The sequence below is a fragment of the Dipodomys ordii genome, unplaced genomic scaffold (assembly GCF_000151885.1).
Source record: "Dipodomys ordii isolate 6190 unplaced genomic scaffold, Dord_2.0 Scaffold13, whole genome shotgun sequence".
Lineage (NCBI taxonomy): Eukaryota > Metazoa > Chordata > Mammalia > Rodentia > Heteromyidae > Dipodomys > Dipodomys ordii.
The window spans coordinates 12,714,273-12,726,140 of record NW_012267229.1 but is presented as its reverse complement, the minus strand read 5'-3'; the positions used below and the strand labels follow the sequence as shown (position 1 = coordinate 12,726,140).

Sequence of the window (11,868 nt, the reverse complement as noted above, 5' to 3'; positions counted from 1 at the left end):
AAAAAAAAAAAGAATTCCAGGCCCTAAGTTTAAGTCCTAGTACAGGCACCAAAAAAAAAGTCTGTCCCTGCCTTCCTCCATCAGAAAGGATCAGCAATGTCTGTGCTGTCTGATACACCACCCCTCCTTCAGAAGACATCTAATGTGTTCAGGAAAAGGAACCACAGCACAATAAAAGCCCAAAGCTCCTGGCTCAGCTATGTAACTCTGAGAGGGGTACTGACAAGAAGCAGAGCAGGCTGGGATTGAATTCAGGCTTACAGCTATATAACTTCCCATAGCTTTGGCCTCATCCATAAAATGGTTATAATAGCCAAGTAAGTGTTGCCATCAAAATGCAAGGTGCCTGTTGGCTCATGCCTGTAATCCTAGCTTCTCGGGAGGCTGATATCTGATGATTGCAGTTCAAAGCTGGCCCAGGCAGAAAAATCTTCATGGACTTGTTTCTCCAATTAACCGCTCAAAGACCACAAGGGGAGCTGTGGCTCAACTGGTAAAGCATTAGCCTTGAGCACAAAGAGGCTCAGGGATAATGCCCAGGCCCTGAGTTCAAACCTTGCAACTCATTTTTTTTTTTTAATCCAGGCAGGCCTGGGAAGCACTCTGGGCTTTGTCAGTAAGCCATTAGCTCAGCATTCTAGCAATTCCATCTGCTGAGAAGGGACAAGATGTCAAGAGCAGGTACAGGGTGAAGGATCTAAAGCTAAAGGCCCAGGGTGGGAAGCTTCTTACATTTTATCTTCTGCTCTTCCTTTTCTTCCCATTCCTGGAGCTCGGCATTCATCTCTTGTACCCTTTTCTTGTTGAAGTATTCCAAGATGTTGATGATGTTCTGTAAGTGTGGCAGGGTCAGCTCAGCATAGCTCCCAGGCTTCCTCAGGGAGTCCCCAGCCCGGACCTCCAACCCCACCCCCATTGGAGAAGAAACATCTAACTCTGAAACCCAACCAACTCCTTACCTTGGCTGACAAGGCCTTACTGGCTCTGGCCAGGGCTAAACTTATCTTTCTCTGATCCTTTCTTCACACCATATCATTCAGCCATATTCAGCAGCATATGGATCTTTTTTTTGGAGGGGGTGGGGGGAAGGAAGCCTTGCTCCCCAGGACTCCAGCACCCTTCCCAGTCTACCAGTGAATGCCTTCTGTGCAGATTTCAACCAAAATACTTTTTTTCTACCAGGAAGCCTTCCTAATGCTCCCCATGTCTGGGTCAGAAATCCCCTCCGGGCTCCCCAAATCCCCACCCTACCCCCGTGTCACTAAGGGGAGATTTGGACTGTCTTCTCCCGGTGACCCTGAGTGTCATAGAATGTAGGAGGAAGGAGAGCCAGGCCTTCAGGCTGGAGGAAGCCTGAAGCGCGTGCAGGTGTGGGAGCAGCCAGGCGAGGGCGCTCGGGGGCTGGGAAAGCAGCGCGGCCCGCTGCGGGAGGGCGGAGGCGGCGTCCTCACCCCGAGGACGTGGTGCTGCTGCAGCAACGCCCGCACACTGAGGGCCGTGGCGTCCTCCATGTCCTGGACGGTCTTCACCAGATCCTGGTTGAGCTTGGTGAGGAAGGCTTCATGGTTGCAGAGCTCCTGGAAGGCGGTCCGCTCATTGCGGACCATCGACTGCGGGTTGCAGGGCAAAGATGGGAGGAGTCAGAGGGGGGCAGGAAGGAGGGGGGTCCTGCAGAACCTGGGGGCCGCTCCTCCGCCTGCCGGCCCACCCCCTCTGCTTCTCCCATGTAAATGCAGGACTGCCCTTCCCCATTGTCTAGGTAAGTGGGAGGAAATGGGGCGCCCTGTTACTCTGCAGTGATTCACATCTCTGAGCAGGGCGCAGGCCCAGCTCTGTGGGCACATACAGCTGTGCCTTGGTTGAGCGCAGGGGCTCACGCCTGTAATCCTGGCTATTCAGGAGGCTGAGATATGAGGATCACGATTGAAAGCCTGCCCGGGGAAGGAAAGCCCATGATACTCTTACTTTCAATTAATCACAGAAAAAGCCACAAGTGGCCCTGTGGCTCAAGTGGTAAAGTGTAAGCAAAAGCAGCTCAGGGATAGTGCCCAGGCCCTGAGTTCAAGTCCAAGGACCGACCAAAAAAAAAAAACAGTGCCTTGTTTTCAGAGGCTTTTGGGAACCAGTGTAATGTAGAAATAATGATGATAATAATGACAAGGCCCCAGGTAGGTTAAGAAGGTGGCAGAGGTGTTGGGCCAAGTCTGGAGAAGATGAATTGGCCCCCATATCCTGTCTCATCAGAAAACAGCGCCGGCTTGGAAACAGGAGTTCTGAAGAGTTCAGTGACCTGCCTATGGTTACTCTCAGCAGGTACACACAACTGAGGGCCTGAGCCATGCCAGGCAGCCTGGCATCGTGCCCATAGGGTCAGCTCATCCTCCAGCTGGTAAATGGAGGTTCAGCAAAGCTCAGAGCGGTTCAGTGACTTGCTCAATGTCACACAGCCAAGAACTGGTAGTGCTGGACTGGAAAGCTGGGCTCCTAAGCCCCAGTTTGGGTCTCTCCACTACACTAAAACAAGAACAGAATGAATGGCCTTAATGGAGTGCCTGGGATGTGAGGCCTAAACACACCTTAGTTCAAATCTCAGTATTATCTAAGCCACAGATGTTAATTAACCTCTTAGAGCCCATTTATACTCAATCTAATGCTGCTGATAACTACTGCCTGCTTCAGAAAGCTGCTGTTAGAGAAAAAGTCACAAGCAAGTCATTTAGTGTTCATTCCATATGGCTTGACAGACAATACCTGATACACCTCTGGCTCTCACCCTCCGCTGCTGGCCTATCTGTGCTCTCTTTTCTTCCTTCTGTTCTCCCTCTGTCCTTTCCCAGCCCCCAGCTCCTAGGCCCCTTGCAGAACAATGCAAATTGAGTGAGTGCTGATTTGTGTCCGGCGCCATGCCTGAGGAGGTGGGCATTATTATTAGCCAAGGCCACGCATGGTGGGGCTGTTAGCATCCAGGTCTGGGCTCCCGGCCACCACACTCTATCTTACCTCCCTGTTCCTAGATAAAAATAAGCAGAAACAGCTTGTGAAGAAATAAATGACCAAGCCCCAGGCTCACAGAGTTTGCCTCACTGGGCAGTACCAGGAGTAGCAACTATTGTCACAGCCCACTCCCAGATGACTGGGGTAGACTTTTTAGTCACCACGCTCTGCCTTGCTTCCTTCCAGATGCTTCCCTCCATCCACAATCAGGCAATTACAATCCCTTTCCCAACTTACTTTCCTCCTAAGACTTCTTGCCTAACCTGAGTATTTTTCTTATGATCAGTTTGCTTGTTTCCTGTTCAAGTCCAATTCTTTTCTGCCTGACTGGGTCTTCTCTGCTTGGTAGGTTTTTCCTTTGGATTAGGGGTATGGGGGGGGGGGCACTGCTGGCTCACACTTGTAATCCTAGCTACTCAGAAGGCTGAGATGTGAGGATGGAGGTTCAAAGCCAGTCCAGGCAGAAAAGTCCCTGTGATACTCTTCTCTCCAATCAACCACTCAAAAACTGGAAGTGGCACTGTGGCTCAAGTGGTAGAGTGCTAACCTTGAGCACAAAGAGATTCAAAAACAGCACCCAGACCCTGAGTTCAAGCCCCACAACAGACAAAAAAAGTATAAGCTGCAAACTGCATGAACTCCAAGTGCCTTAGTCGAGTCTAATCCCCAATTCCCTGGCATAGACTAGGCTCTCTCTGCAGAATTACAGGTGGACTAAATCATCATCCTGAGACTATTGAAATCCTCCATCTCCAACAACCAATCAACTGGGTAGTTTCTGCTCCCTTCCCTAATTCCTTCCTGCTTCTACAAGGCAAAGGCAGCCCAAGGACTGCTGTGGAAACCTAAATCCCACCATATCCCTGCTCTACTCCAAATTCTCCAGTCAGCCTATACTGCCCAAGGCCCACTCCAGAGCCTGAGACAGAAGGATCGAAGCACTCAAGGCCAGCCTGAGGCTAAAGACAGCAGCAAACCTTGAACTTGGTCTGCACACCTGGTACTGCTACATTTTGGTTGTGTGACCTCTTACATGTCCCTGCACCGTAATTTCCCAATCTGTAAAATAGGCATGGTAAACACACCCAAGGGGTTGCTGTGAGGAGGAAATGAGTGGGGCCTGGCCCCCAGGAAGTGGTCAGTACAGAGCACAATGTCCCTGTCCCCGGAACTGGGGAAGATGCTCCTCCTACCCGCATTAACCGGAGTCTGGCCTGAATCTTCCAGGCCTGTGGCTGCTCCCTTCCCTGTGTTTCTGTTAAGTTCTTCAGCTGGCTTGTTGACAAGTTGGCCCTGGCAGGCACCACTGTGAACAGATTGGAGAGGAAAGAGAGAGGGTGAAAATGAGGGTGAGGGGGCCCAGGCCCAATTCCAGCTACTCACAGCCTTAAGATGTGATATTATCGGGCTGGGAAGGTGGCTCAGTGGTAGAGTGCTTGCCTCGCATGCATGAGGCCCTGGGTTTGATTCCTTAGCACCACATAAGCAGAAAAAAAGCTGGAAGTGGTGCTGTGGCTCAAGTGGTAGAGCAACAGCCTTGAGCTGAAGAGCTTAGGGACAGTGCCCAGGCCCAGAGTTCAAGCACCATGACTGGCAAAAATAAAAAAATTAAAAAAAAAAGATGTGATATTATCATATGATGAAACTTCCACCCATCAAGAAGCTTCCAACCCCACTCCAGGCCTTGCCACGGGCCAGGACAGGCCCAGGGGAAAGGAGTCACCATAGAGATAGGCCAAGAGCAGGATAGACTAACAAGGGCAGACCCTCCCCCTGGAAGAGTAAACTTCAAAGCCTTAATGGAAATGCTAAGATAAACTAAGCAGATACACACACCCCCAAATGCCTGGCTAGAAGAATACAGAACTCACACTGTTCATGTCCTGTAAACCACTGATACAGCAGGGGACCACAAGAGAACCAGACACTGGCAGCCCAAGTCCAAATCCCTGCTCTCTCAACCTGACAGATAGGAAGGTCGGGTAAAACAGTGGGGAGAAGAGGGCAAGAAGCCACCATGAGGCCCAGTATGATGGTACCTTCTATAATTCCAGCTAGAAGGGAGGCAGAAGTAGGAGAATGGAGGGCCCAGCCTGGCCTCCAGGTAGATAGGGGCTGGGGAGGAAGAGGAGGTTTTCAGACTCTTAGAGCATGGCTTAACTGATAGATTTTTTTTTTTTTTGGTTGGTCGTGGGGCTTGAACTCTGGGCCTGGATGCTGTCCCTCAGCTCTTCAGCTCAAGGCTAACGCTCTACCACTTGAGCCGCAGCACCACTTCCAGTTTTCTGGTGGTTTATTGGAGATAAGAGTCTCATGGACTTTCTTGAAGCTGGGGTGGCTTTGAACCATAATCCTCAGATCTCAGCCTCCTTAGTAGCTAGGATTACAGGCGTGAGCCACCGGCGACCAGCATAGTGGTAGATCTTTTGTCTGGCAAGTGCAAGGCCCTGAATTCGAACCCTCATACTACAAAAATAATTTTTTTTTAAAAAGGCGTTATACCTCAGGGTGTTTGGAATGGTACCAGCTACATCCTCAATGCTAGATACTTTAGCTGGTCCCCAACACTCACACCAGCCCCAAGTGCTTGTACTTACCTTGCTGGTCTCTAACTGAAGTCTTCAATTTGCTTTTATTGTGGCTTTCGGCTCGACGGAGTGGGGGCATCCATTTCTTCAATTTCTGATTGGACTTCTGCCAGGGAACATAATCCAACCAGGGAACACAGTCCCTCCACAAGACGGGGTCAACTCCCAGCCCTGCCCTTTTCAGAGACCTAAGCCCTGAAGCAAATGTCTTTAGCTCTCTGCGCCTCTATTTTCTCACCTGTAAGGTGGATCTTGTAACCCAATCTGTGTGAGTTAAAGCATGTGGTAAGGAAGTCCATAAATGCTGGCTGTCACTTTTTTCTTTTTCTTTTTTTAATTAGCCAACAGAATTTCTTAAGGAAAGCCGCTCGGTAAGGTGCTAAGAACAGCAGACTTGAGAAGAACCCAACCATCACCCTCAGGAAACCTGAGTAGCAAGCAAAGACCAATAGGCGACTCTGTATCATGCTCAGGAGAGCACCTTTACATTCTGACAAGGTAATGAAGGCACTGCGGTCCCACAACTTGCCCCAGGTCGCACAGCAAATGTGGGTCACGGCTGGACCTGGACTTCAAGTCTTCAGACCCTGTCTCATGCCATGGGAGTTGAGGGCAAGCAGAGGGTAGGGCCAGGTACCCCCCCCCCAACACACACCCATCCTGCTCAAGCCCTCCTGGACTCACCTGGAGCAGGGGGATGGTAGAGGGCGTTCCGGAGTGTCTAGATCTGTAAAGAGTGGACATGGGGGGGAGGGAACTTCCATCTTCCTGGGCACAAAGAGCTCCAAGAGGCAAACTTGAAGTGGAGTTGGAGTCTCCAGGGTGAGGGTAAGGGGGCGGGGTCGGGGATGTGAGTGACGGGAAGGCGGGGCTGCCGCTTGAGTAGCAAAAAAGCACGCATGCGCACTTCACCTCTCTGGCCAGGCCCTTTTGTGTCCTCTCTCCCCTCCCTCCCCCCCCCCACTTACATCTGGGAGATGTTCGCCATTAGGAAAAATAGAAGGAAAATAGGCGCTATCCTTCTGCTATTCCCGTTCGTCTTCTCTAACTTCCTTGTCTCTGAGTGGATCCAACAGTTACCCAAGACGGTCAAACTTGCCAGCTAGACCGAGTCTCGGTCTCCACGGAAACGAGACGCCGAACTACGGAGCGCGGAGGGGGCGGAATGGGGGCCCAATTTCCCCCAGGCAGAATGTAGCCTAGCGCGCCCCCATTCTCAGCCTTGCTTTCAAATGTCCTTTAGTTTGTCCTCACCAAGATCCTGAAGTATTGTATTTCTCCCTGAAACAATTTCTCCCTTGAGTAGCCTCCAGTCTGCTTTTCAGCCTCCCTTAAAGTTTCCTCTTCTCCCAAGGGTGTGTGTGTGTGTGTGTGTGTGTGTGTGTGCCTCAGATCTCAGCCTCCTGAATAACTAGTTCAGGCCTGACTCCTCTTTTTCTTTTTTTTTTTGTCGTTCCTGGGGCTTGAACTCTGGGCCTGGGCGCTGTCCCTCAGCTCTTCAGCTCAAGGTGAGCGCTCTACCACTTGAGCCACAGCGCCACTTCCGGTTTTCTGGTGGTTTATTGGAGATAGGAGTCTCACGGTCTCTCCTGCCCGGGCTGGCTTTGAACAGTGATCCTCAGATCTCAGCCTCCTGAATAGCTAGTTGTGTGTGTGTGTGTGTGCGTGTGTGTGCCTCAGATCTCAGCCTCCTGAGTAGGTAGGATTACAGGCGTGAGCTACCAGCGCCCGGCTACCCTCCTCTTTTTCTTGGTCTGATCTTTCTCCATTCATGCTCCCTTCCAGCCTCATGGTTTGAGATGCCATCTGTGACGACCTGCCACCCAGACTCATATCTGTAGGTCGGACCACTTTCTTCAGTTCCAGCCACATACACCCCAGCTGGCTACTGAAACATTTCCACTTAGGTGCCCAATAGGCAACTCAGTATCATGCTTTGTCCTCATAAACAATCTTCTCCCATTCAAAATGGAAGTTCTCTTCTTGGAGTCATCCTTAAACCCACTGGTCCTCCCACACAGATCTAGCCACAGCTCCTGACTGCACACCTCCACAGTGTACAGTATCACCACCGTCCTACTCCCCCCCCCCACACACACACCTCCACTGCTCTCCAGACACAATAGGTTTGTTAGATGGAGAGGTTTTTTTTTCTTTTTTGGGTCCGGTCGTGGGGCCTGAACTCTGGGCCTGGGCACTGTCCCTCAGCTCTTCAGCTCAAGGCTATAGCGCTCTACCACTTGAGCCACAGCGCCACTTCCAGCTCTTTTCTTTTTGCGTATGTGGTGCTGAGGAATCGAACCCAGGGCCTCATGCATGCAAGGCAAGCACTCTACCACTGAGCCACCTTCCCAGCCCCAGATGGAGAGGTTTTTAAAGTGCATTCTCATTTCAAAAACAATTGGAAGGGAGCAAAAAAAGTTTAAATCATCTAAACTTCAATAGGGGGATGTTACTATAAAATACTAGGACAAAACTCCTGACTTTATATATCTTTTAAAAAGCATAGGACCAGATGCCAGTGGCTCACATCTGTAATCTTAGCTACTTAGGAGGTTAAGATCTGAGGATCACGGTTCAAAGCCAGCCTAGGCAGGAAAGTCTGTGAGACTCTGATTTCCAGTTAACCACCAGAAAATCTGAAGTGGTGCTGTGGCTGAAAGGTATAGAGGACTAGCCTTGATCAAAAGAACTCAGAGATAGCCAGGCAGGTGGCTCATACCTGTATTCTAGCTACTCAGGATGTTGAGATTTGAGGATTGTGGTTCAAAGCCTCCCCATGAGACTCTTATCTACAATTAACCAAAACCCAGAGGTGGCACTATGACTCAAGTGGTAGAGTTCTAGCCTTGAGCACAAAGAGGCTCAGGGATAGCACCCAGGCTCTGAGTTGAAGCCCTACAACAACAACAACAAAAAAAGCTCAGCACCAAGTTCAAGCCCCACAACTGACAAAAATAAATTAATAAAATGACAAAAAGTATAGGAAGCCGGGCGCTGGTGGTTCACACTTATAATCCTAGCTACTCAGAAGGCTGAGATCTAAGGATTTAGGTTCAAAGCTACCCTTGGCAGGAAAATCCAGACCACCTTTATCTTTAATTAACTACCAAAAAGCTGGAAGTGGAGCTGTGGCTCAAGTGGCAGAGCACTAGCCTTGATCAAAGAAAGCTCAGGGACAACATCCAGGCCCTAAGTTCAAGCCACAGGACCAACATCAAAAAGCAAAACAAAACAAAAAACAGGGGCTGGGAAGTTGGCTCAGTGGTAGAGTGCTTGCCTCGCATGCATGAGGCCCTGGGTTCGATTCCTCAGCACCACATAAGCAGAAAAAAAAAACAGGGGCTGGGAAGTTGGCTCAGTGGTAGAGTGCTTGCCTCGCATGCATGAGGCCCTGGGTTCGATTCCTCAGCACCACATAAGCAGAAGAAAAAAAAAGCCAAAGTGGTGCTATGGGTCAAGTGGTAGGACACTAGACTTGAGCTGAAGAGCTAAAGAATAGGCCCAGACCCAGAGTTCAGGCCCCATGACCAACCAAAAAAAGCCAAAACAAAACAAAAAAAAATGTACGATGGGGAACACCCATTATCCCAACAACTCAGGTGGCAGAAACAGAAGGATCATGGTTCAAAGCCAAGACTCTTTCTCAAAAGCAAGTTAGGAGCTGGGCACCATGACTCATGCCTATAATCCTAGCTCCTCAGAAGGCTGCAATCTAAAGGATCTGAGGATCTTGGTTTGGAGCTAGACTCAGCAGGCAAATATCTGAGACTTTATCTCCAATTAACCAGCAATAAGGCAGATGTGGAGGCATGGCTCAAGTGGTAGAGCACCAACCTTGAAGGAAAAAGTCTAGCAAGAGTACAAGGCCCTGAGTTTAAGATGTAACACCAGCATGCACACGCACACACACACATATACACACACCACACACCATCATACACCACACACACAGCGGGAACTGGGTGCCTGTGGCTTATACCTGTAATTGTAATTATTCAGAAAAGCTGAAATCTGAGGAGTGCAGTTCAAAGCCAACCCAGGCAAGTTCATGAGACAGTTATCTCCAATTAACTACCAAAATGGAAATGTAGCTGTGGTTCAAGTGGTAGAGTACTTGCCTTGAGAGAAACAAAACAATACAAAGGGACAACACCCAGATCTCAAGTTCATGCCCAAGACCAGCAAGCAAGCAAGCAAGCAAGCAGCAAGCAGGCAGGGAGGCAGGCAAAGAGAGAGAGAGAGAGAGAGAGAGATAGGAGAGAAAAAAGAGAGAGGAAGGGAGGGAGGGAAGGAAGGAAGGAAGGAAGGAAGGAAGGAAGGAAGGAAGGAAGGAGGGAAGGAAGGAAAAAAGAAAAGCAAGCCGGTGACTCATGCTTGCAATCCTAGCTACTCAGGAGGCTGAGATTTGAGAATCATAACTCAGAGCCAGCTTGGGTAGGAAAGTCCCCCAGACCCTTATCTCCAATTAACCACCAGAAAACCGGAAGTGGTGCTGCAGCTCAAGTGGTAGAGAGTTAGCCTTGAGCTGAAGAGCTGAAGGACAGCACCCATGCCCAGAGTTCAAGCCCCAGGACCGACAAAAAAAAAAAAAGGAAGGAGAGCTGGGAAGATTAAGCCAGGCTGGTGTACTGGGTAAACTGAGTCAGGAAGACAAAGTTTGAGATCAACTTAGTAAGACCCTGTCTCAAAGAACACATTCAAAGTTACTAGAAGAATGTGGTGTTAAACCCATTCACTCAATCACGGGAATCTAACCACGAGGGTGTACCCATTGTTAACTGGTGCTGGCTATGCCCTGCACTGTGTGGTTCTGAGTGGTTAACAAGTTCCTGTGGCATCTGTGCAAATAACTCGCCTTCACAGTGTCAGAAGCAAAGTGCATGAAGCAGAAAAGCTTCCTAACGTGGGCGCCTGTCTATTAACTCCACAGGATTTAACCAGTCTCCAAACTCCTGCGTTTTTTCTTTCTTGTGTGTATGGGAGGGGGGCAGGAAGAGAAGATTTATTGGAAGAGAAGATTCCAGGGATAAAACCAGCAACCTGCTGGTTTATATTCATTTTCATGATGAATACCATACAGCTGGGTTGTTTTTGTTTTCCCATTTGGGCTGATACTGGGATTTAGGACCTCTCATGCTGCTGTTACTCTTCCCCTCCACCCAAGGTTGGAGCTCTACCGCTTGAGAAAAACCTCTTATCACTTCCAGCTTTTTTTTGGTCGGCCGTGGGGCTTGAACTCTGAGCCTTGGCGCTGTCCTCAGCTCTTCAGCTCAAGGCAAGTGGTCTACCACTTGAGCCACAGTGCCACTTCCGGTTTTCTAGTGGTTTTTTGGAGATAAGAGTTTCATGGACTTTCCTGCCCCGGCTGGCTTTTAACTGTGAACCAGATCTCAGCCTCCTGAGTAGCTAGGATTACAGGTGTGAGCCACCGGTGCTCGCATTTCCAGCTTTTTGCAGGTCAATTAGAGATTAAGAGTCTCACAGATTTGTCCACCCAGGATCTTCCTCAGATCTCAGCCTTCAGAGTGGTTAGGATTACTGGCATGACTCACCCGGGCCAGCTATAGAGTTTTCAAAACATCAACACGTTGCAAATGTAACTTATTTGGAAACTTATCAAAAAGCAGTGGACAAACCGGGCTCACGCCTGTAATCCTAGCTACTCAGGAGGCTGAGATTTGAGGATCGCGGTTCGAAGCCAGCCGGGGCAGTAAAATACTTGAGACTCTATCTCTAATTAGCCATCCAAAAAGCTGGAAGTGGAGCTGTGGCTCAAATGGTAGAGTGTTAGCCTGGAGGGGGGGGGGGAAGAAAAGTTCAGGGATAGCGCCCAGGCCCTGAGTTCAAGCTCCAGTTCAAGCACACACACACACACACACACACACGTGTAATGGACAGGTGTACTGAGACAGTAAAACTTTAATAATGAAATGTTTAAAAGGCAAAAAAAAAAAAAAGCACAACAATGGTAAACTGTCCGGTCCACTTTTCTGTCTGTCTGTCTTTGTTCCCATGCACCTGGCGCAGGGGCGGGGCGGGGGGCGCGGGGCGCGGGCGGAGGCCTTTGTGTGTGGGTTTAGGTAGAAAAGGCGCGGCGGAGACGGACGCCCACCGACCCCGACTCCTTCCAGCCCCGGCGGGGGGCGGGGGGGCTGCGTCCGCGGAGCACATCTTGGGGGGAGTGCGGAGGAAGGAAGCTGCACTGGCGGGCAGGACGGGGCGGCCGGCTACAGTCGGGACGCCGAGGGGAAAACGGCGTGGGGGGAGAAAAGGGGGAGGCGGG

At 50.0% G+C, this 11,868-nt stretch overlaps 2 protein-coding genes across 2 annotated transcripts in view; one reads left to right on the top strand and one right to left on the bottom strand.

Moving 5' to 3' along the window:
- LOC105981469 (chromosome unknown open reading frame, human C20orf96) overlaps positions 1-6,326 on the bottom strand; it is a 10,467-nt gene extending 4,141 nt beyond the window's left edge. The window contains exons 1-5 of the mRNA XM_013010660.1: positions 6,267-6,326; positions 5,592-5,688; positions 4,188-4,300; positions 1,452-1,610; positions 733-832 (exon numbers count right to left, since the gene is read on the bottom strand). Coding sequence (XP_012866114.1) covers positions 733-832; positions 1,452-1,610; positions 4,188-4,300; positions 5,592-5,688; positions 6,267-6,326 — 529 coding nt within the window. The remainder of the gene's footprint in view (positions 1-732; positions 833-1,451; positions 1,611-4,187; positions 4,301-5,591; positions 5,689-6,266) is intronic.
- Positions 6,327-9,153: 2,827 nt separating this feature from the next.
- Zcchc3 (zinc finger, CCHC domain containing 3) overlaps positions 9,154-11,868 on the top strand; it is a 4,423-nt gene continuing 1,708 nt past the window's right edge. Inside the window, exon 1 of the mRNA XM_013010659.1 lies at positions 9,154-9,184. Within this exon, the coding sequence (XP_012866113.1) occupies positions 9,154-9,184 (31 nt within the window). The remainder of the gene's footprint in view (positions 9,185-11,868) is intronic.